The 25963-nt window shown below is 39.7% G+C and overlaps 1 protein-coding gene across 5 annotated transcripts in view; it reads right to left on the bottom strand.

The window, feature by feature from the left end:
* The window catches only part of RNF38 (ring finger protein 38), a 144005-nt gene that overhangs the window by 59054 nt on the left and 58988 nt on the right, over positions 1–25963 (bottom strand). For 3 of the 5 annotated variants that reach the window (XR_012635648.1, XM_074933191.1, XM_074933192.1), the window contains exon 2: positions 4171–4241. The exons of 1 other annotated variant lie outside the window; for it this stretch is intronic. Coding sequence is in view for 2 of the 4 variants with exons in the window: in XM_074933191.1 (XP_074789292.1) it covers positions 4171–4241 (71 nt within the window). In the remaining 2 variants the exon portion in view is untranslated. Of the gene's footprint in view, positions 1–4170; positions 4242–25963 lie in introns of those variants that run through there. One more of the 5 variants, XM_074933195.1, reaches the window with a different exon arrangement.

The raw sequence follows: 25963 nt of genomic DNA, 5'->3' as shown, positions 1-25963 counted from the left end.
TTTGGTTTCCTGTTGATGTTACTGAACATGAATTCAAGATTCTCATGTGCCAGGTTAACAAAATCAAGTAACTGGAGTGGAAGCCTGGGAAGTTTTCATTAAGATTGTAACATTCTTTTAAAATGTCTGGTGTAGATATGCAGATTGCCAGTCTAATACTATCTTCTACATTTCTCCTGTAATGCAGAAACTGGTTACACCGGTCAGGCACAGAGCAGTAAATTATTTCACTGAAACACACATGTGTATTGACATACACATTGACATTGTGACAAGTTTCTAGAATGATGTGAGAGACAATTTGTAAAAATAGGTCCTGAAAGAAACAGGCCTGCAAGAAACAAAGACTCAGAAAAACAGCCTGACAAAGAGATAAAGGATGGTTGGGGAGAGTGGACACCCTCTGAACTAAGGAATGTCTGTAACACTCTCAAGTAGTAAAACTGTAGTCACGGGGTTGATGGTGTGGAGGTCAAAACTGATAAGGCTGACCGAATAACACAATATGCAGCTGTAGGAGGGAGTCCTGTGGAGACAGGATGGCTCTGCTCTGGTGAACCTGGACAAATTTCAAGGGCCATCTGTCTGGTGAATGACTTTTGCTTCACTATCCATTAAATTAAATTTAACACCCCTAAATATAATAACAAAGACTAACAAGGTCATGCTAATTACATCATCCCATGAAACACCTTACCCCTCCCCATACATGGAAAACGTAGGCATGTGGTTCAACCTAGAGGATGGACCCAAGGAAAGTGTGTATAAATTGACAGAGGGGCAAAGGAGCAGGGGTTTTGGAGAGTGATGCGAAGAACACAGATACCTCCTTGAACCCTCGCTGGTGGGATCGACACAGGGACCCAGACTGGTGATCTCTATTTCTCTATTCTATCACCCTCCTTTCCCTTTTCCCCTTTTCCTTCATTACTGTTAAGTAATGCAAGGCATACTGTATTCCTTGCCATAACTCGTTATATACTTAGCCATTTATCATGTACCCAATTAGTACATTGTGGGAAGTTAATAACTGTCTGGACTTTGAGACTTGTCTCACTGTTGTCCACTCCACTGGGGATTTATGAATCTAAGTCACTTGTCTCCCTCATCTGAGTGGGACGTGACAAATGAATACAAAGTCCAACAGTGAATACAAATTCTTAGATAAATAAAGCAGTTAAATCCCACATTTCATCTTTAAATGTTATTTCTACCAAAATGAACAGTGCTGTCTCTTAGTAATGACAGAATAAATTAGAACTCTCATTTTCAAAGTAATTCACACTGGACACTAATAATCAGTTCAAAAACTGACAGAAAAATATAGGCATATGTGAAATACAAGCAAAGAGTGGTAGAGAATTGCAACTGTACCCCAGTACTGTAACCAGCTGCTTTTAGGAAGCATTACTTATAATTAAAAAAAAAAAAAAGTATACCATATATACAATCCCTTGAAAAAAATAAAACACAGAACAACAGACATAAAGTGTGCTGTGTTTGTGTGGCAGGGTTTTTGGTAGTGGGGGAGGGGGCTACAGTGGTGGCCTCCTGTGAGAAGCTTCTCAAAGCTCCCCCAGCTCTTAATTCAAACCCACCTCTGGCCAAGGCCAAGATAGTGATGGTGGCTGTGGCTCTGTGATAACATAATTAAGAAGAGGAATCTGGGAGGAGGAGTTGGGACTTGTGAGGAGGAGTTACGAGAAGGACACCTATGTGGACATCAAGTTCAGCGGAAGAAAGTATGAGGAAGGGGACGAGGTGTGCCAGAGCAGACACCCTGCCTCGGCTGTATCCCATGGTGAGACAGCAGGCTGCCCTCCTGCCACCTATGGAGGTAACAGGTGGAGCAGATGCTGACCTACAGCTTGTGAAGGACCCCACACCGGATCAGGAGACTGCACCCAAAGAAGGCCAGGTCTCTGAGGGAAGAAGCAGCCCTCGCTGCTGTAGTTTGGCACTGGGAGGATTGCAACATGCAGGGGTGACCCACACCGGAGCAGCATGGGAATGGCTGTATCCTGTGGGAAGGACTCATGACAGAGAAAGTTTGTGGAGAACTGTCTCCCATGAGAGGGACTCCATGCTGGAGCCGGGGAGAATGTGGAGAATCCTCCCTCTGAGGAGGAAGGAGCAGTAGACTGACTGTAACCCCATTCCCTGTCCCCTATGCCACTGGCAGGGAGGAGGTAGAGAAATTTGGAATAAAACTGATCCTGGGAGGAATGGAGGGGTGGGGGAAGGTGTTTTTAAGATGTGGTAATGCTTGTTACTGTCTCACTCTGTCTGTTAAGTAGTGGTGGTGTTTGTGTCTGTATTAATTTATGTTGTTTTTTTCTTCCCCTAACAAATCTTTCTTTTGCCCATGATTGTAATGGGTCAGTAATCTTTCCCAGTCCTTATCTCAATTCCTGAGCCTTTTGCTTTGTTTTCTCTTTCCTATTCCTGAGGGGGAAGCGGTGAGTGAGCAGCTGCAGGCACAGCTCTGGGCTCAAACCAGGACATACAGTCAGTCTATACCCTCCATGACATTAACTGAGCATTAGTGCTCTATCATCCCTTTAAAACAAGATTGTTTTCTCCCACAATCCCTAAATATGCAAAAAAGTAAAGTTGTGGCCCAGTTTCTCAGTTATTATGAAGGCAAGTGGTTTGCCAAACAACTCAAAAGGCTATGAACTCTCTTTTTGAAATTTAAACCAGGTAAGCTGCCACACCCCTTCCTACTCTCTTCCCCCAAACCTATGAAGCACCTAACAAATATAATTTCCAGCAAGACTTGAAACAGTTCTAATTACCCTTTTATGAAGTAAAACTAAGGGAAGACAATCTATCTAACATAGAGGTGATCTTCCATGTAATGACAGAAAAGGAATAACGTTAAAAGTGAATGCCAGTGTTAAATTGGTTCACTAGGATGGCTCTGAAAGGAAATTTCTTCCACCTGCTCCTCACACAAGAATCTTCCAAGAACAGAGTGCACAAGAACCAAAAAAACAAACCAGTGAGTACTACTGAAAGTAGTTAACCAGTTAATCATCTGGAAATCTTAAACAATTTTGCGATGTTCTGGATAGCATGTTTTATCAGTATCTGTAGGTTAAACCAAGACCCAAATCTAGGATGGTACTTAAAATATTTTTTTAAAAAAAAGCAGATAAAAAAAGAGTGAGAGGAGAAAAAGAAAATAAGGCAGTAGAGCAGCAAAAGAAATTTGCACTGAAAACGAATCTAGCTCTACGATAAACTTGAACAACTATAAAATTAACTTCCTCTGGAATTTCAAAACACAAGGGTTGATGCACGTATCAAGGCATTGCCATGCAGGTCTCACTCCATTTCCCAAGAAAGGTCATTTAAAATTTGACTAATACATGCCCTTTTCCAGGCATGTCAAGCCAAAATGTTAGTTCACTATAACGTGTCATACTTGCAAACAATGTTATGCATGTTACATGTTGAACTAATGTTAATCAATTTGCATTATTTACAGACAGTAAAGTTTAAGATAAAACTATCAACAATAACATGAACATGAATGCATTCTCACAAGCAGTTCAGTGTCAAAACTTTTCCCTTCTGTAGGGCACACTTACACTGCTGACCAAGTATCATTGAACTTTTAACATCCAGCACACTACTGACTCAAATCAAGCTAATCTGAAAATGTATCAGAAAAAGATTAGGAAAACACTTGCACACTACTAGACAGGTTGGTATTTTAAGGTTGCAGCACTGAGCAGAAGCTTCCTGTCTGTAAAACCCTGAGTGTCAATTCCAAAACATGAAAATACAGCTACTGCAAAAAGGCTCTGCACACTTAGCTAGGCTCTAACCTCTGAAGTCAGAACCAACATCCTACCTTACTTAAATGTTAGCAAAACCATTGCTGCTCTTTATTAACTGAGGGTGACAATATGGCAAATCACAAGTGTTCAGCAAAGAATACAAGCAAAAAGAAAAATACAATACTAAAGACAAATTTCTTCTTAATCGACCAAGAGATTGTCTTGAGTAAAATATACTTCTTAATATGCTAGAGAAAGTTCAAAGAGTAACTCTGAAAACTGACTGCTATACCTGCAAAAAACCCAATCTTTGTATACTAAAAGCAGTACATAAAAAAACCCAATACATATGCCTCTTGTGAAGGAAACATGTAAGCCTCACCTTGTCACTGTCATCATTACAAATGTGATCTTGATGGATTGAGTGGCACTGAAAGGATGTACCAATGCTACCTACAAAAGAAGGGGGAGGAGATAAAAAAATAATTAAAATGATAACCTGATTCCTGTGAACACTAACACTAAAAGACAAATTTACCAAACATTCTTTTTTTCTCACAGAGAAGAGAGGTTTATTTGCCTAAAAGCTACGTCTGACAGTCATGCATTTAATTCTGATAATGGAATAAGCATGAGAAAGATATTTTGCTCAGTGTGCTAACAATGTCTTCACACATTTTTTTGCTAAACATTTAAACAATAAAATTAGAACTAGTTTATCAATCCAGATATCAAAACATCTGAAGTACATACGCACACATATAAATAAGGAGAAGCTACACACTTCATTATTTAGGCGGTGTTGTCCTGTCCCATATCTTTTACTACACAAAATGTTCAACACCCTGGGTAGCCACAAAACAGCAGTCTCTTCCCAGTTAAGAATAAAAATAACTGGAAAAATCCAAGGTCAAAGCAGAAAAGTTTTAATGATACCTGTTTTATTTGTACTGGAATTTCTACCTGCTTAAAAAGTCCTTCCACAGGTTTGTGGAAAAAAGGCACAGCACACCTCTACAAAGTCTTACCCCAGTCCTGAGACTTCTGACCAAGGAAGGAGACAAATTAAAGTTTACTGTATCCATATAGATTCTCAAACAGATTTACAGAACTCGTACTCACCCTTTAAAGTTTTATTTAATGTGTTTTTTCCTCAGAAAGTACAGGAGTGGGGTAACTGCTATTGTTGAATTTATGCTTTCCTAAAATAACTTCTTCCTGCAAATACTGAGCAAAACAATTTTTAAAAAGGAGAAAAAAAAGAGTTTCATTTGTAAAGCCATACTATTTCATGATTTTCCTTACCTAGATCTACCTTGAACTTTTCTCCATAAGTTTCTTGTAGTCACTCTGTTATAATTTTTAAATACTAGTAGTCTTACTCTGTAGTATTTACAATAAATTCCACACAAAAAGTTTGTCATAAAGCTTTGCAGTCCATGTGTTGTTTTGGACCTGGACAGAAGTGATCAATAAAGATAGTAACTTATGCAAGCAGTCAGCCATAGGTCTATTTAAATTTTTGCTGAAGATCATGATGCAGCAAAACTCTGGCTTCTGAGAATTCAACTGCACTTCTGCACTACTTTGCCCTTCTGAGAAGCCAGAGTTACCTTAAAACCACCAAGAAACTTTAAGAAATAATGCACTAAGAGGAGGGAGAAGGAATAAACTGAGTTCTGGAGAAATAAAATCAACAACAGTCAGACTGAGGGTGTTTCTTGATTGTAACACAACTAATAAGACACATAAAACCATGTTTCATGCAAACATGAAAATTGACTTAGTTCTTTTCACTGGGGTGAGGAAATCACTTAACCACAAAACTGGTAATTTTGGACAAAACACTACTTCCACTCAGCAAATTTATCAGTATACAGTCCAAGACACAATCAAGACTTTTGTCATCAAATTACACACGGTATGCCAGTTGGGTTCCTTAGTGAAAGTTTTATCAATGCAAATGCGAAGATTGACTAAAATATGTTAAAGACATGAGTTCCCAGTGAGTTAACTGGACAGCTGGCTTCTTCACACAGAACTGATCATTAGGCAAAAAAATATGAGTTAGCTGATTTTTTGTCAATTATTATTTTGAAAAAAAATTATTTGCCACCAAACAGAGATCTTCATAAAATTTTTTCTGAGTGGTATGTCAGAAAGAAGCTAGTCATTTTGCCATAGGAATCACTGACTCTGACTGTACTGGCTTGAACAGCAGCAGAGCATGTTCATACTGTGTACTTTTGTAGGAACAGAGAACAAAAAAATCACTGTACAGCTGATGTTTCGAGGTTGAAAGGGAAAAAGGGACCAATTTTAAATTGTTCAAGTTCCCTTCCCATTTGATTTAGACTTATGCAAAACACAAGTGTTTTCACTAGGAACACTCCATATGCTTTCTTGAAATTTGGAATCAATTCAAGTTCAAAAGCAAGCTAAAAATCCAAAAATCCCCACAGTGTTAAGGATAAGGCTTGACAGTTTTCTGGTCATTATCCAGAGGCAGAACTAAAGTCAAATACGGCCTCTTGGATTAGTCTAAGATAAAAAAAAAAAAAAAAGACAGGCAGCAAATAATGAAAATAGTTCAGTTCTGCCAAATTACAACAAATATTTCTTTTGGGTATCTATGCATTTGGAACATGAAAGAAATTTCTGGAGGTGATGTAGAGCCTACATCTAATGTCAACATCACCTAAAACTTGTTCTCTACCAAACTAAACTGATAAATGTGGACCCTACATTACAGGCTACATTATACACTTTACAAGACAGGCTTTTCAAGAACAGCAATCACATACACAGTCACAATGATAAGCTGGCTTTGTTCTTGCTATAGTGCATACCAGCAGCAGCAACACAGCTGGAATACTACAGCTTTCTGTTAGTAAACACAATGTAGGACACATGGCAGCCCATTAAGTTTCATGTTGCCATAGCTACAATTCTAACAGTATCCATGTTACCAAGAAAAAAGCTAGCTTGTGTTTTTCTTACATGTTTCCGTCATACTCAACTGTTCTATAAACAGAGCCATAGACAACTAAATGCAGTTAGCAGAGGATAGGGCAATACTTTCTGATTTTTTTTTTTTTTTTTTAGCAGGGTCTTTCATGGTCTTCACACTGTATTTGTTTCATTTCTGGTCAACTACTTACTAATACCCTACAGTATGATAGCGAGATATAAGACACAACCCCTTAACTGTCAAAAGTAAAGATTCTACGGACATCCTGGCTGCTTTACACCAATTAGCTGTCTGATCTCACCAACTGCCTCACCAAAAGCAGCCTTGAAAAAGGGTTTCTTTCAAAGACAGCATTGATAATACATTCCCTTGACTGGGGTCAGTAGTGATAACGGATCCAGGGACACCAACACAGAGGATTACCAGTTAAAGGCTCTGCTCTTCAACAATGCAATCTATAATATTGAGTTATACAGCTAGGGAATTCTGTAGGATTTGCATGATTTTTTTTTGTTTGTTTGTTTTTAACAGGCTGTTTTTAATAATTATCATGTTTTTAAAGGATTTTCTTTCTGAGAAACAGATTACACTGAGATAAACCTGAAGAAAGGTTAATCACCTTTCACACATCTGCAAGGAAGATCAGTCAGAATCCCAAAGATGACCTCAGCAGCTTTCCAGTCTGCATCACCAAACAGTTTTTGACTGTGACTTAACTAGAGGACTGAAGGAACTATAAGCCAATTTACACTGCCTGGACTGCAGGGAGTAGGTAGAAATTCGAACTACCGTAATATTCCCAAATTTACCTGAATTTCAGACCAACTCAAGATTAATTGCCCTTAGGGCTAGCAGATCCTGGTGCTATTACAAGCAAGGCTTTAATTCTGACTGAAGTGTTATGCTTGCTACAAAGCTGACAGAGTGGGGAAAAACACCAATAAAACTCCTATATAAGCAACAGAATGTCACTTCATATCTTTGCTGCAGTGTTCAGGAGATGCAGCTGTGAGGTCTAATGCCCATCTGATCTTCTCAAGCAACACCCCAGCCTGACCTCTCCATCGCCTGTGATGCAAAACAGTCTCTCTGCTGTGAGAGAGTAAGAGGGGACTTTGTAACAGTCAACTTGTTTACTCAGACTCACAGCTTCTAATATCTAGGTGACAAAAGTATAGGCTCAGTTTACACTGAGACACTGAGAGGAGACAATAGGTGTCCATGAAACATCAGAGCAGCCACTCCTTCAGCATTACCAGTATCAGGACAGGGTACAGAGTACTGCCCTTTCAAGAGATGCACACACCACAAGCACTTGTTTATATACGTGTGTATACATCTATCCATATGTAATACACAGACACACAGTCTCTAAGACTCCAGTTTCTCCTTGTTTGTTTGCTTTTTACCTCTTTAAATGGAGTTAAATTCTTTTTCACTCCCTTTTTCAAATCAAAGTGAGATACCCTGCTTAACATTATGTCTTTAACTCAGGGAAAAACATCAGTTCTTTTGTAATAAGCAAGAAAGAAAGAGTGCTGTGTTCACCAGCTACCACAGGAAAGGGACTGTTTTCCTTCTAAACCCACATATTAAACTGAACAGCAAAAAGAATCTTTAGAATTTTGTGGTTTCTGCTTAACTCATGCGTTGTAATAAAAAGAATCAATATCAAGTTTGAACAGCTTGCTTCATGCCTGCCAATATTAAACAGTCCGAACTCACACAATGCTAGTCCAAGGAAAAAAGAGATGGGAGTTCGATCCTTTTAATTCTGTCATTTCAGAGCTACTGGAAGTTCTCATTCCTTAAATGAATGATACTGATTAGTACACTCATTGCCTTCCCTCCCTAGCACCAGTCTGATTAGGAAAAAATTTCTGGATGCCAGCTGTACTATTAAACTTTGAGTGATGCTGTTGAGCCTCACCAACTTGCATGAATCAGAAGAGTTGTGGGGTGAGAGTTAGATTTCCAGACTAGAGTCTGCAAAGTAGCAAATGTATGGAAACAAAATCTGAATAGGAGTGAGTTTAGGCTCTCAATGAACTGTGCTCCCTTTACAAAGCCAATAAATTGAGTGGAGGATACATATTCTGGTGAGATACAACCATGGATGTCCAGTCTACTTAAAAAGATGCAAGGAGGAGAACCGAGAAGTTAAATCATCTGTGATCCAGGAGCCTCAACTTCCAAAAAAAGTAATGTAAGCAATTCCTCATCTGCTAGTCAACAACACTCCTCCGTTTGTGACATACTAGATTTTAGATGTTCCTTCTAATTCAAGACCCTTTCAAACTGCAGTGAGGAAGTTACTTAATGGGTAAACAGAATATTTTGCTATTACAACAAAAAAGTTAGAGGTGAGTTCAAGAAATGATACACCCACTTAGGCTGTTCAAGTAAGAGATGGATGCAAATTAATTGTATTACAGCACTTACCTTTTTCTTTTTTTTTTTTCTCCTTATGCATGCAAATCTGACCATGAAGAAGAAATATGTTGCATCTTTCCTGGGTTGCAGCTATGCTAGCTGTGTATAATGTATATTAGGACTGCCATTCTCCCCTCTTTTCCTCCACCCTTCTTTTTATAAAATCCAACAAATTGAAATTCCACAGGTTTTCCAGAGGTTTGTATTCATTTTAACTTCTGTTGTGGAAATGCTGGGCAGAACTAGTATTTTTCAGCTGTGTGTATGGCACACCACTGGTAACTTTTAAGCAACTGCTGAGCATAGAGTACACATATCTAAGAGACTGTGATAAAACTCTAGATGACATCCTAGCCAGGAAGCAGCCTAAAGTCACTAGACAAAAAAAAAAAAAAAAAAAAAGCCTCCTGAATTTCTCTCCTTCCCTTCTTCCTGCTTCCTCTTCTTGTGAAGAAATCCATGCTTTCATAACTGCAAACAGTGTAGGTCTGCTGGTGTTTTCTGACTTCTGGTCTCCCCTTCCACCCCCTGGCCCCAGTCAGCCTCACTGGTAAACCTGCCACCCCCTTTTCCCCACCACAAAGCCCAGCTGAGGGATGGGTTCTCAACTTCACACACCCAGTGAGAACTTGTATTTTGCAAGCATCAGAAAGCATGCTAAGAGTCTGCAAGAAAAGCTCCCTCAGCTTTTCTTTCTTCTGCAGCTATCAGGGAAACACACTGCATGCTTAATAATCAGCAGGAAATGGGATGAAAATGACACAACTCTAAACTTAGAGATTTGGACCCATGTTCATGTAATTTAAGCATACTTTCCAGTCACACTTCTGACTGAATTACACCTCTCAGACATTTTAGGAGAAAAAGAGGAAACTAAAGGAAAGACTTTGTATTTAAAAACTTAAAATCTGATTTTAACGATGCTAGACCTTAAAAAAGGAACAAAGTAAGTTACTTTAATACAGGAAAAGGCCTGAACACAGGGGCAGACCTCTGAGCTTCATAAACAGAGCTCATCTATAAACCAATAAAGACCTATTTATATCTGAGGTTTCTGCTGTGTCTCTACAAGTCTGCAGATACTTCAAACCAAGAACATCTGATTTAAATATAATAATTTAAATTTGCAAATACAAACTGGACTGCTTACTCCAGGAACTGTTCACAAAATGGCTCTTACAATAGTGGTCTGAATAGAACCCATCTACATACTCTTTTTCCCGTGCTTGCAAACAAGCTTATAGTAATGACCCCCTCACCTCATAGAGGAAACCACTGTGGCCTAGCTGTTGGTGTCCTCCTTCTGCATTAACTTTAGCAGCTCCATCTTTTCTAGTGAAGAGTGGGAACAACTGCACTTCATATGCCCTGGTAACCCACAGGCTCAACCACACTGTTTCATCCCCTTCACAGCAGCCTCGTACAGGGAGAGGCCAATGCTTTTGTAGCCATCCAACTTCACCCTGCAAGGTTAAAATTCTGAAGGGATTTGCGTATTTTTACATTAACCACATATCTGTGTGGAAATCTGAGTCACTTCCACATTAAAGGGTCTGAGACATTCAACCCATCAGGAACATGTTTCCCCATGTACCATAGCACTGCAGCTAAAGTCAGATATCAAGTACTACACCAGAAGATTCTTCCTCAACCATCAATACATTATTTACTGGATATACAAAACATTTTAACACGCATATGAAGTTTTCTTGTCAAATTATTAAAACAGTTTCCTTACAAGATTTATATGCATAAACTATATACCTAGGGCAAATAATTGGATTCAGTCAGGCTTCAAATAAAATGAACATCTCTTCCATTTAAAGAATTCTTGAAATGAAAGGTGTTACAGAATTCATGTTAACTTTTATAAATTCTGTCTGTATGCACTGTAAAAATCCCTACAAAAATGAAATTATTGTACATGAGAAACAGACTTCTGGAACATTCTTAAACATTCAATTTTGTCACGTAAAAAAAATATTGAAACACATCAGAAGTCCTTACTCCTAGCTTCTTCCACTTTAAACATTATTCAGATTCTATCTCAGATTTCATGCAAGTGCAAAAATAGTATTTTAAACTTTGTATTTTCGTATATCTACAGTGCACGCACAGAAGCAAGTAACGTCTTCCATAAGCTTATTGACTGTGTGCTTTGCTCTGGGGATCAGTTTTTCCTGCTTATTCAAGGAGCAGTTCAGTAAGAAGTCATTCAGTGAAAAATTTTACAGCAGCAATAAACCTTCAGGAAATCAGGTTAATGCAGAAATACTATTGGACCCATAAACACAGTACCACTATTTAATTGGTACTCTTAGTACTCAAAATGTCAAAAGGTTAAATGTAACTGATGAGACTACACAGTAAAGTGTCAACAAGATCTGTTAACACACTGTTACACCTGGTTTGTAATACAATGAGCAAAAAAACAACTACATAAAGCAGTAAGGTAAAAAAGCACTGTTTGTGTCAAATAAGCTATTTAATCATAAGGCCAAAAGTAGGATGTCACTTTCTATTCTGAGGACAACCTCTATGATCTGAGACTAAGACGTGATCTTACTAATATCATAGCGTATAGGAAGTTCTAATCTGTTATTATAAGGCTATTCTAAAATATGCTGCCACAATTATGCATGTATTAACAGGTATATACTATTCCTCCAAAAGGCATTTTAGGTTTCAATCAAGGCCTGCTGTCCTGGTTTAGCCAAGACAGAGTCAAGTTTTTTTTTTCCTCCAGCAGAGAGAGAGGGGGAAGGGATCTCCAGCCGGGTTATTCATACCATGCTGACATCAGGTCCAGGGGCGGAGCCTTTTTACTTTCGCTTCTGGTTTTTGGGATTGCTTACACATGGCGCGTTTGCTCCTTGACCATCTAGCGGTATTTCTCTGTATATCTTTTATCTTGTTCACTGTTATTGCTGTTCATTGTTATTATCATTGTTACTGTTGTTGTTCAGATTGTTCTATCACTCTGTTGTATTAAATTCCTTGTTACTTTAGCCCGGGTCTGTGCCTAACTTCCAGCCCGACCGGCTGCGGGTGGGGGAGGGGCAACGGCAACGTGCTCTCCGATTCCGGCAGGAGCTAAACTTGCACACTGCTTTAAAGTAGAAACTTAAAAGCCATTTCTTCAATGTCGATAAAATATGACACTGTTTATAACATCATTCTCACTAGCTTTGCCAACTCAAACTTCCATCATAACTACTTAATATATGCTGTTTATAAATAGAAGCTGCTCAAATATTGGTTTGATTACAGGATAGAGTCAGACCATTCCCTCTCTGTTATCTTTGTATCCTCCCGTCTCAGATGAACTGAGTTCATAAAAATCACAGGTTTTGGCTGTCTCATGCAAGTGTCAATCATGGAAGATTGCCAGTAAATTGAGATGACGAGACCATTTAAGAATTTTTCATCCACAACCCCTGCATCAGTAGTCCCCAGGAAGTTTTCACTGTGATTTATATTCAATACAGCACAAGCTAATTTCAAAGAATCATTAAGTGGTTTGGCTTTGAAGGGACCTTTAAAGATCATCTAGTCCACCCTCCCTGCCATGGGCAGGACACCTTTCATTAGATCAGTTTGCTCAAAGCACCATCCAACCTGACTTTGAACATTGCAGTGATGGAACATCTGCAACTTCTCCACAACAGGGCAACATGTTCCAGTGCTTTTTCACTGTCTTCCTCATCATGACAACTTCCTTCTTTATGTGTTCCTTATATTCCTAAATCTTCCACTTTAAAACCATCGCCCCTTGTTCTGGCACCACAGGCCTTGGTAAAAAGTCTCTCCCCACCTTTCTTATAAGCCCCCTTTAAGACCACAGTAAGGTCTCCCCAATGTGCTCTCTTCTCTATGATTAACAATCCCAGCACTCTCAGCCTTTCTTCATAGGAGAGGTCCTCCAGTACCCTGATCACTTTTGTGACCCTCCTCTGACAGGTGACCCACTCTAACAGATCCATGTCTTTCTTGTACTGGGGACCCCAGAGATGGGCACACTACTCCAGGTGGGGCCTCTCAAGAGTGGGGCAGAGGGACAGCATCACCTTCCTCAACCTTCTGGCCACACTTCTTTTTATACAGCCCAGGATACGATTGGCTTTCTGGGCTGCAAGCATGCATTGCTAGCTCATATCTAATGTTTCATTCACCAGCATCCCCAAGTCCTTCTCCGCAGGGCTGCTTTCAATCCATTGATCCCCCAATCTGTTCTGATATTGGGTATTGCCCCCACACAGGAATGGGACCTTGCACTTTGCACTGCTGAGCTTCATGTGCCCATTCCTCAAGTCTGTCAAGGTCTCTCTGGATGGCATTGCCTCCCTCAAGCCTATCAACTGCACCACTCAGCTTGGTGCCATTCACAAACTTGCTGAGGTTCCACACAATCCTACTATGTCATTGATGAAGATATTAAATAGTATTGGTTCCAGCATGGAGCCCTGAGGGACACCACTCATTACTGGTTTCCATGTGGACATTGAGCCATTGACTGTAACTCTCTGGACATGGCAAACCAGCCAATTCCTTATCCATCAAACAGAACATCCATCAAATCCTTATCTCTCCAATTTAGCAGCAAGAATGCTGTGTGGAACCATGTCAAAGGCTTTACGGAAGTCCAGGTAGATGGCCTCTGTAGCTCTTCCTTTGTCCTCTGATGCAGTCACTCTATTGTAGAAGGACACCAGATTAGCCAGGCATGATTTGCCTTTGGTGAAGCCATTAGCTGTCTCTACATCCCTGTCTTCCACATGTTTCTAGCTTCCAGGAAGATCTGTTTCATGATCTTACCAGGCATGGAGGTGAGGCTAACTGGTTAGCAATTCCCAACGTTTTCCTATTTACTTGTTTTACAATGATATCTGAAAAAGAAAACCAAGAAATAAAAGTGCCTGTGGGATTACTGATAAAAGATACGTGACTCTGAACCATCTCAACTGCTCCCTGGACATACAGAAATACCACTTAACACATACACAACACTCCAACCTTTATGTGGGGAAGGGAACAATTTTATCAAGACCTGCTTATTCTCACAACCAATTCATGTTTCTTAGGGGATGATTTACCTATACATTCTGCAGATAAATTCCATGCTTCTGAGGACAAGATCTACAGATTCAGATGAAGTTATTCCCACTGGACTGGGCAGTCAGGTACTTGAACCAAATGAACAACACAAGAATCGGTTCCTCCTCTCTAAGCAGCCATGCCCCTTAGATCTTTTCACATAATAAAATCATTCTTAAGTTATTTTCTGAAGAATAGACATCAAACTGAAGTTGCAGCTTGAAATAAACTACCTCTGCTGCTAGAGCACAAAAATATACTTCCCCTTTTTTTATTTTTAAATATTTGAAGTATTTAAGTATTAGAGGACTCTTTCAAGACTTACCTACACAGAAACTGATACTTGAGAGAGACAAAGGTTGATGCTTTAAAACACAGAAATTAAAGACAAGCCATATTTTATTTTCCGTTCTTTTCTCCTCTGCTGTGCAGTAAGATTCACAGCTCCTACCCTGGAATTATCTCTGATATGTGTCAAACTGAATTAATATCTTATTAACAAACTAAAAGGAACCTCATTTTCTGCATCAGAACTCCCCAAGAGACTAACACACTATTGCCAACATACTCTGAAAAGCACTGTCAATTCATGGTGTTTGGCCCCTCTGGCAGCTTTGCTTGGAGGTTGTTTACAGAGTTTCCCTTTCCCTGGTGGCTATTTTATCAGGTGTGCTCCTGTGCAAGTATAGTCTAGTAGAGGATGCTGTCATCCTGCACACGCACATTTGATGCTGTTCCAGAGTGAAGGAATAGTCATTTATACAGATATATAGTGGGGTGAGACCGACCACAGAAAATGCTATCCAGGAGCCAAAAGAGCAGTGCCTTTTCACATAAAGTCTCTCCTCCAGAATGTTCAGTATTTAACAGAAAGAAGTAAACTTTGTTTCTGTCCTTGTCATCTTACAAAAGGAGGGTAATTGCAGTACTGTAAGGCTAAAAGATAGTTACTTACATAGTTACTTAAAAGCATATGCAAACAGGTATAGAAAGAAAAAGTATTTCCGTAACACAAGGCTCACTTTTGCTGCAAATAAATCAATCCTAGAACAAAAAAATAAAAATGGAAAGCCACAAAGCATTTAAAAAAAAATGTTTTAATCTTGTCATGGAATTCAGTTTTTATCATCAGCTGTGTGGGAGCTGAAGCAAGAGATGCAGAGAAATACCCAACACAACTTAAATACCAGGTCAGAGCATATGGATACTCTTAACACTGCTCTACTCTCATCCTTATAGGACTTTATATTAATGGTTTTGAAGATTCAGCTGTCTTGAGTTGCTGAACCTCCTGAAAGGAAATTATTTTTCAAAAGCTACCTGAAATTTCAGGCCCTTGGTTTTTCTCTATTTTTAACTAGACTATTAAACTGATTTTCTTGAAATGCATCTTCTCTTGAGAATCTCATTAAGTCTCTGAAAAATCAAAGACTGCTTATGCAAACTGTGTAGCAATTTCTTTTTGGATGCAATGAATAAAGTGCTTTCTTTGGCTTAAAACTTACGTCATAAGCTTCTTGAAATGAACAAAAAACAAGTGCAGAGCAAAACTTTAAACTTCAAACTCTGAACTATAGCTTGTTGCCTCTCTCCTGTTTCTTTGGGGCAACCCCCACCAAAACAGCAAACCCAGCATTAATTTGAACAAGTTTGGTTTGGGGTTTTTTTTTGGTGTTTGTTTGTTTGTTTTCTAAAATAAAAGCCTTAAAGTTCCCACACAGCTTAGCCTACAGAAGATAAAGCTTCATCAGTAAAAATGTTTCTAGTGCTGACTCATGCAGCCTTTAACATAGATAGGAAACTGCAATTCAGAGCCCATATTTACATCATTTTTTTTCCAGTTTCCTACTTTTATCAAGAAACAATGTCAGTGAAAGCCTGGAACCAAAATTTTAAATGTAACTATTTTATTAAAAAAAATAAATAATTATTTTCACTGCATGTTCAATCTAGACATAAAGCAAAAGGCAACCATGAGGCACTGCCTCCTTAGGAACTGACCTTGCAAATACCAGTTTGAAACAGGATCAACTCTGAAAGCATTGTTAAAGGTATACGATGAACCTATCTGTAGGAAATTATTTCAAGGGAAAGCCCAACCTTTCTCTAAAGACAGCTTATCCACTAAAATGAGAAAACCTAAACACAATTAAAATTCTCAGAGAGAAGCCTGAATTAAGTAGCTTGTTACTCTGTATGAGATTTACACAACCCCCATTTCCTTGCAGCTGATAAAGTGCTTACTATTGCCATGTACACAAATAATCAGGAGTGATTTGCCCAGACAAAATGAAAAAGTTAATGTATATTTGACAGGCCATGAAGTAACTTTTTCTCTTTCTGTCTTTCTTGGTCTCACTTCAATCAGTCTTGTCCCAGTCTTGTTTCCAAGAAGGAACCATGTTAACATTCAGCATTTTATTTATGTCTTTTCTTTATTTGTGTAGAGTAAGGCAATTAGCAGCCAGAGAAACCACACAATTTTTAAAAATTAAAGAAAATATTTAGTAATATTTTTGTTCCCTGAACAAATCAGGCTATCATGATAACACCCAGGTTAGGGTTTTCTTTTCTTGGGAAAGAAAAGGAGGTTGAAGCACACCTTTTATCCCAGTGCTGCACGTGCATAGTAATAAAGATTTAAATTCCACAATATCACAGTTTTCCTCACTTTCTGGATATATCATGTCTCGATCTTATAATCTTTGAGAGAAACTTTCTGAGAAACTTTATCACAAGCAGCAGTATCATTGTAATCAAGCAGCAGTATCATTGTAATCAGTGAGGCTATGATTCTGAGAAAAGAGGCAAATTTGATATCTACACAGCTGAAGGTTTCTCTGGAAAACCAGCTGCTTTTTTGGACTACCTTTCAATAAGTAAATTACATCAAACTTTACAGCACAGCAACTCTGTGATAATTTGTTGTGCCTATCATGGGGAAATGCTGAAATTCCTTCTAACGCTTTCTTTCTTTTCTGGCTTTTAAAACCAAGATGCCCTACCATATTGTCCCATCTTTGTATTTCTTTCCCAGCTGTTCCTTGTAATTCCATTTGCCAAGGCATCTCCACAGCCGCCAGCCCCTGTAACTAGATCCCACTTTGTTCTTGTCTACTCTATGTTTATTTTCAAAACCTTTTTCTTTCACACTATTCTAAGGAGGAAGGACATCAACGATTATACAGAGTCCCTAATTTTAGCTTTGGTGCAAATACAGGACACAGTTATTACAGTCGTAACATGTAGTTAAAAATACCAGTAAATCAGTCAGCAACCAAATATGCAGAAAGCACCATGTTTGTTGCTTTCAATTTTCAGCATTTCTGAATTCCGATTTATTTTTTTATTATTTTGATTTTTAAATGTTCTTCTTTAATTGAAATGGACTTCCATGGCGATGGTAAGTCAGAACACTAGCATAAGAGTCCAGGCCTTTGCCAAGTTTCAAATCCCAAGAAGACATTACATAGCTAGAAAATTTCTCATCAAGAAATACTCCAAGAAACTTACCTAACCAGACAAAATGCATGTCTGTCTGTCTTGGACCTTACAGGTAACCACATTTCTTCTGAAGTCTTCCCAAATGTTACACTGGAAAAATTTCATCTAACATGTCCCAATTTGGGAAAAAGCTATGAAAAACTGAATACTACCTTCAATTTTTCAGGGAACTGCTGCACTCTTAGCAGCTCAGCTATCAGGGAATTAGACACATACTTAATCTACATAAAAACTCCCTTTTCAAGAAAAAACACTCTCTTATTTCTAGGACTTTCAACTTCTAATTCAATTTCACAGTTTAAAAAACCCAAACTAATTACATTAAATTGTTTTCCCATCACACCTCACTGTATCTCTTTGAAAAGGCAGCTGGTCAACATTTAATGCACATCCCATCAAAAACCATATCCTGCTGCTCCAGACTTTTAATCTCATCATACTATTTTTTCCTTTATTTTAAGAGCAGGTAATTCACTTTATATTCTCCACCAATACTAACAGACAGCAACCTCCCTCTGAATACCTGCTACAAAAACAGCTATATGCCCCTAGGACAGAGGTGAAAAGATTCCAGGGTTAAATAGGCATCTTTTTCAGTGTCAGCAAAATCCCCACACTGCCCTATTGATTAGCAATATGGCAACTTTTCAGTATGATTATATCAGTCACTATTTTTGCATGCTGTTGTCTTTTCTCTTTTAAAAATACAGAAATTCTTTGGCCTATCTTTCCTGCTTCCATAGGCTACTGAGCCAGCACATTTATTAAATGTTGACAGAAACACTGTTGATACATATCCAACATCCAGATTAGAAACCTGTCAGACATGGAGTTGGTTAATTTTGTAAACTCAAGCAAATAGAGAAACTAAAAAATCTAATTATATTTTGCCTACATTAGACATTAGTAACTCTAGTAAGGGCACTCTGGAAGCTTGCTACCTAATTACAAATACTCAAGCTTAGATGGAAGGCTTGTCTAAACTTCAGTCTTGTCCCAGTGCTCATCAATAGCAAATCTGTCTAGGGTGAGCATTTAATTTCTTCTTTTGACACAGCCTACCAGCTCACTACAACTAATAGTTCTGGGATCCCTGATCTGCAAGTTGCATGTGGATCGTGTTGATTAATGAACAGTGATGGATCCATCCCCCATGAATTTGTCCAACCAGGGTCCCCTGCTTTTCATAAAAAATTTGAACTTTGTTCAAATCTTCCCTTCTGATAATCCTTGCATCTTCCACTGATGTTTCTTAACAAAGGTTCTTAAGGTTCTCAGAGGAAAAGAATATCTTTTATTTTGAAAGAACACATTAAAAAGATTAGCTCTAACATGCTTTTGTCCGTTCTTAAACATGCTGTTAATTTAAGCAACTGAAGACAAGCAGAACTCAAAACCTGACCTGTTGATAAAGGAACACTGTTACAAAGAAGACTGAGTTTTCATTTACTTTGTAGCTATTCAGAATTAACTGGTTTAGATGATACTGAAATCACTGCAGTCAACACCCACCAGAACGTTAATTTGCCTTTCTGCCAACTATCTGTTCAAGCACTACAAGCTTGGTTGCACCGACCCCTCTGTGTTAAAAATACGGAATCAAATGGCCTAACATTACCAAGATCAAAATCAGTAGGGTGAGTATATGCAGCATACAGGCAGGTTCTCATTAATTCACAGCATGAAGAAAGATTCTCCCATCTGGAGGTCTCCTGAGACTCAAATAGCCACACAGTCCCACTTTTTGGACATTCACTTCCATGTTTTTTAAAAGATAAGATTACTAAGGAGTTCTTAAGAGAGCATGTCTATTCCAAACCCTTTCATAATAAAGGCAAGAAAAATGCAGAACAATGAAATGTCACAGTAATACACTGCCCAAGAAAAATAAAGATGAACCAAAATAAAGACTGTATGCACAACCTTGATTCTAATCCCTGATCCAAGGAAGAGTATTTGAGCATTGCAAACTAGGGGGTATAAAGACATACATTTAAATTAAGACACTGAATTTAAACACCATCAAAGCTACTTTAAAATGTCAAAATTGAAGCCTAAGTTGCCTAGAAAGAAGAAAAATAAAAAAAGTAATTGAAAATTTCAAAGGGGATATGTTAGTCCTGAAGCTTTAGGATCAGTTAAGCCTATGGAAGAAGTTCTTGGCTAACCAAATGAAGTCTGAATTGTCTAGAGTGTTCTTTCAAAAGCTGAAGCCTTTTTTATGTCTTTCAGTTGAAAGCAGTCACCAACTGGCCAAAAGGGGGTATCACCTGAAAAGCTGTTTGAAGATTAGCAAGCTCAGCTCTAAATGAGATAGTCTCATCTGGAGCAACTTTAACCAAAGTTCCCCCAGTCCAACTTGTTGGTATGTGTAAAAGAGCATTTCTCCCCGCACCCCGCTCCACCAATTTACTATACAAAGAGGTATTATGAGAATCATAACTTAAACTACTGTTTATTTTTTAAGCATCAAAAATATGTTCAGTATAAGGTTTTTGTCTCTGTCCTAAAGACTTTAAGTCTATAACCTAGAGGAACTCAATGCAGAACTGTCCCTTGATGTAATCAAAACAGTCCTGTCATTTAATTACTCTTAGAAAAAATAAAGGGACAGAAAATCAAGAATCCACAAATCCTTCATTCACGAAACACATGTACCGCAGAGTTTGCCTATGAACATTTCCCAGTGCTGTTCCACTTGGCACTGCATAGTAAAACTAGGAGTTTTATGGTTTATACTGGTCTGGTTTATCAGAGGTTAGGCAGAAGGCAAGTGCCTTCAGCTATGAGACAAGTGAACCAAACCCCTAAATGGACTACAGTGCCCTCCATTTCGTTTTCTTTCTTTAAATACGTGTGCGTAACTACACCTGCATGTTTAACAGTTTGTAAAATTTGGGGAGTTGCCTGAACACAGTGTACAGTGTGACACAATTTCATGAAGATATGGAGCCTCTACAGAGAGACTTGGATAGATTGGATCAGTGGCCAATGTTAACGGGATGAATTTCAACAAGGCCAAGTGCCAGGTCCTGCACTTGGGCCATAACAGCCCCCTGCATGGCTACAGGCTTGGGGAGGTGTGGCTGGAGCTGTCTGGGAGAGAAGGATCTGGGGGTCTCATTGACAAGCAGCTGAACATGAGTCAGCAGTGTGCCCAGGTGGCCAAGAAAACCAACGGCATCCTGGCTTGTGTCAGAAACAGTGTGACTAGCAGAAGTAGGGAGGTGATAGTCCCCCTGTGCTCTGCACTGGTGAGGCCACACCTGGAATGTTGTGTCCAGTTTTGGGCACCTCAATACGAGAGAGATATCGAGGTGCTGGAGCGAGTGCAGAGGAGGGCAACGAAGCTGGTGAAGGGCCTGGAGAACAAATCCTCTGAGGAGCGATTGAAGGAGCTGGGACTGTTTAGTTTCAGGAGGAGAAGGCTGAGGGGAGACCTCATCACTCTCTACAGCTACCTTAAAGGACATTGTAGAGATGTTGGTGCTGGTCTCACCAGGGATTAGTGACAGAACAAGAGGGAATGGCTTTGAGCTGCAACAGGGGAGGTTTAGACTGGACATTAGGAAAAAAATTTTCAGAGAAAGAGTGGTCAGACAGTGGAATTTATCACCCATCCCTGGATGTGTTTAAGGGTCTTTCAGATGAGATGTTGGGGGATATGGTGTAGGGGAGAACTTTGCAGAGTAGGGCTGATGGTTGGACTCAATGATCCCAAGGGTCTTTTCCAACCTGAATGATTCTGTGATTTACTGCTTCACCATCAGCTTTAAAATGACAAGGCAACATATATAAATGTCGTGATTTAGGCCCAGCTGGCAACTAAGCACCATGCAGCCACTCACTTACTCCTACCCCTCAGTGAGATGGGCAGGAGAAAACATAACAAAAGGCTCACGGGTGGAGACAAGGACAGGGAGGGATCACTCACTAGTTATGGTCATAGTTAAAACAAACTCTACTTGGGAAAAAGAATGATTTGTACCAATCAGATCAGAGTAGGATAATGAGAAATAAAACCAAATCTTAAAAACACCTTACCCCCACCCCTCTCTTCCTCCTGGGCTCAACTTTGCTCCCAACTTCTCTACTTCCTCCCCACCAGCAGTGCAGGGGGGCAGGGAATGGTGCTTGCAATCAGTTTGTCCAGTGTTGTTTCTACTGCTCCTTCCTCCTCGTGTGGGAGGACTCTCCACACTCTTCCCCTGCTCCAGAGTGTATTCCCATCCACAGGAGACAGTCCTTCATGAACATCTCCAATGTCAGTCCTTCCTGCAGGGATGCAGTTCTTCATGAATTGCTTCAGCATGGGTCCCTTCTGCAGGCTGTAATCCTCCCAGTGACATAACTGTTCCAATTGCAGGCTTCCCTCAGAGTCACAGCCTTCCTGGGGCACAGCCACCTGCTCTGGCATGGGGTCCTCCGTGGGCTGCAGGTGGGCATCTGCTCCACCATGGACTTCCATGGGCTGCAGGGGGACAGCCTGCCCTCTCACCATGGTCTGCACCACAGGCCACAGGGAAATCTCTCCTCTGGAGAGCACCTAGAGCACCTCCTCTCCCTCCTTCTTCACTGACCTTGGTGTCTGCATAGTTGTTTCTCTCGCATCCCACTCCTCTCTCTGCTGCAGGTTCCCCAGTAATTTTTTTTCCCTTCTTAAATACATTCTAACAGAGGCGCTACCACCATAGCTGATTGGTTCAGCCTTGGTCAGAGGTGGGTCTGACTTGGAGCTGAGGAAGCTTCTAGCAGCTTCTCACAGGAGCCACCTCTGTAGCCCTTGCCCCACTACCAAAACCTTGCCACACAAACTGAAAACAGTAACCACGAACATATTTTTTTTTTTAAAAAAAAAAACCCAAAACTTGCACAATACTTTGTTTCAAAACCTAGATTAAAAATATTTTTTATACATGAGACTGAGGCAGTTTTTACTGGCAGAATATGCCTTTGCCAAGACAAACTGGCTTAGTGCTGGGGATTTGGTTTCATAATCATACCAGTAAACTCATACTAGCTGAACTGTCCTACAACACCCCTATAAATCCCTACAAAATAAAGTCTTGTTGACAGTCCTACTCTAGCTATTTGTGTGTTTATACAGAAGCATTAAAATGTATTCAAATGGGTATAAAATAAATCTTAAATATATTCTCTTGACATAAGTTTTACTGTTAGTTAACAGTAAACATTCAAGTAAAATTTTAATTGTGTATATATAATGGAAACAAATTAGATCACATTGTTGAATTAATAACACAGCAATTATTGTACAAAACCCCCCATAACTACAGCAACCACAAACACCAGCCAAATCCACAAAACCTCTACTACTTGGGCTGTTTCAAATCAAAATGAAATCACGTTTTTAAATTAAAAAAGAAACAACGAAATCAAGCAGTAGTATTTCCTCAGGCTCTGGCCAGGAATACCAAGTTCTATTGCCTTCAGTATGTTTCCACCACAAAGTAATAAACTCTGCCATGGATGAGGTTATAGTGGCAAGCAGCAATTTTTAACTATGAGGACAAGCTTTTAACAGGTTTCATGAAACTATTAATTCTATTTTGACTTTAGTAAGCAAATAGTTTTCCTCTCCTCCTTTTCTTGAATAGTCTTGAAAAAACCCCAAACACCAAACCCAACAAACAAACCCCAAAAAACAAACCAACACAGCAAGATTTTGGCCAGTGAGGTATCAGTAGATGCAAGGGACAGAAGGTAGCTGGCATGAATGGATGCAGAATACTATGCTTTCCACTTACCTGTTTGCACAGAAACATCGCTGAATGCAATACATCATCTTTTCCCAGTTAAATTTCCTTAACTCACATAATCTGCTGGTGGGGAGGAAGTAGGGAAGTTGGGAGCAAAGTTGAGTCCAGGAAGAGGAGGGGGTTGGGGGGAAAGTGTTTTTAAGATTTGGTTTTATTTCTCATCATCCTACTCTGATCTGATTGGTAACAAATTGTTCTTTTTCGCAAGTAGAGTTTGTTTTAACCATGACCATAACTAGTGAGTGATCCCTCACACCCACATAAACTGGAAACGGAGCTTTTGTCCTACAGTTAAGTGAAGAATTGGGGAACAGCAGTAGATAATAAAGGACTCAGAGTAACTGGAGCAAGAGGCACTTCATGAACAATGTTACAGGCTGAAGGGGCACCTGCCTGAAGTGTACATGCATAAACACATACAGCTTGTGAACAGACGGGAGGAACAAGAGCTCTGTATCCAGTCACAACATGACTGGAGTAACAGACACAGCAGGAATCACCAAGTTGTGATGGACAGACAGATGTTCTTCAGGAAATGAAGACAGGGAAGATAAAGGTGAAGGAGTGCCTTTATGCAAAAGAGCAGTTTGAATATACGGAGCTCTTTCAGGGGACAACAGCTGGGTGAGAACTTGTGGGTCTACACCGGAAAAGAGGCATCATGGCAGAAATAGCGTTCTTACAGACCTACCAAGTAGATGAAGCACCCTAAACAACTTGAGGATTTCTCTCAATCACAGCCCTGGTTCTTATGAATAATTTTAATCTCCTTGACATATGATGGAAAGGCAACAGAGCAGGTGGGGATACACACCGTCAAGATTTCTAGAAAGAATATATCCTTGATATAAGTACTGGATAGGCTAACCTGGGATGGTGCACAGCTAAGCACATCTGCTATTAACTAGCATGGAAGTACCAATTAAGGACAGAAAAAAACAGTCAGCCTCAGTGGTAGCAACTATGACATAGGGGAGTTCAGGATCCTGAGGGCAGAGAGGAAAGAGAGTAGTAGAGTACAGATCATGAGAAACAGACTTGAGTGGTAGGTGTAATCCCATTGAAAGCTGCAATGAAGGGTAAAGGACCACAAGAAAGCTATCAGGTCTTTAAGGACATTCTTTAAGCACAGGAGCAGACCAGTCCAATACTCAGGAAATCAAGCAGACCTATCAGGAGACCAGCACAGCCAAGGAAGGAACTTATGGTGGAACTCCACTGCAAAAAGGCTGCGTACAGGAGGTGAAAGCAAGGTTAGGCTACAAAGGAGGAATTCAGAAACACTGCCTGGGCATGAAGGAATGATATCAGGAAAGGTAAAGCTCAGCTGCAGGTAAGATCTGTAAAGCACTGCCAGGATAACAAGAAGAGCTTCTACTGCTACTTTAAAAGTCTAAACAAGGAAAACGTGGAACATTTATTGAATGGAGTAGGTGATTTCATGACAACAGTAACAGATAAGGAAGAGGTACTCAGTGTCTTCTTTGCCTTTGTTTTTCATCAGCAGGGTCTTCCAGTGTCTCTTCTTACAGACAGGATTCAAGGATGGTGATCAGTTGATGAAGACAGTCAGAAATTGCTTAACAGAACTTGATTCACACAAGTCCATGGGATCAGACCTGCTGCATCAAAGGGTACTGAGAGTTGGGCATGCCATGGCAAAGCTTCTCTCTCTCACATTTGACATATAATGGAGATTGTGGAGGTCCCTGATGACTAGCTTCCTCTAGTAACTGTGACATTCACAGAGATCTCCTGATATACTCAAGAGATCTAGCAAGAAAACCCAGTTACACTATGAAGGGCATGCAAAGATTTTGTTACAGTAACCCAGGATAGTTCACCTCTCCTATCTGAGTATGTAGAGTCCCAAGCAAATCTTATCTTCTTGTTACGGTAACCTAGGACAGTTCATTTCTTCCCATCCCATTTGAGTATGTAGAGTCCCAAGCATATCTTATTTCGTTGTCACAGTAACGCAGGATAGTTCAAACCCTCCATCTGCATTCACCTTTGCACTGGCACCAACAATGGCAGCCAGGTGTGGATCTTGAAATTTGGACAACAACTCCTGCACTACATCAGTGAGTTCACTAATGAGCAAAGCAGGACTTTGCATGCATATATGTTAATCAGCACAACTTTTATCATCCACCCCTGTGGTGCTTTCCCTTGAGCTTCACTCCTGAGCAGGGCTCCACTGTTTCATGTCCCCATTTGATTAGCATTGGTGATCCAGGGCTCCCACCGTGTTAACACTAGGCTTTCACTAAGTCAATGCATTCACTTGCTAAGTGTTGTGTCTCACACCTGAGGGATCCACAGCTGCTTTCTGCACATAACACCCTACTATGAGCAAAAATACTCAACGTTAGTATCTTCATCAGGCTCAT

This window comes from Athene noctua, chromosome Z (genome assembly GCF_965140245.1).
Source record: "Athene noctua chromosome Z, bAthNoc1.hap1.1, whole genome shotgun sequence".
NCBI lineage: Eukaryota > Metazoa > Chordata > Aves > Strigiformes > Strigidae > Athene > Athene noctua.
The sequence above is the reverse complement of the archived record's forward strand: the minus strand, read 5'-3'. Positions and strand labels throughout refer to the sequence as shown.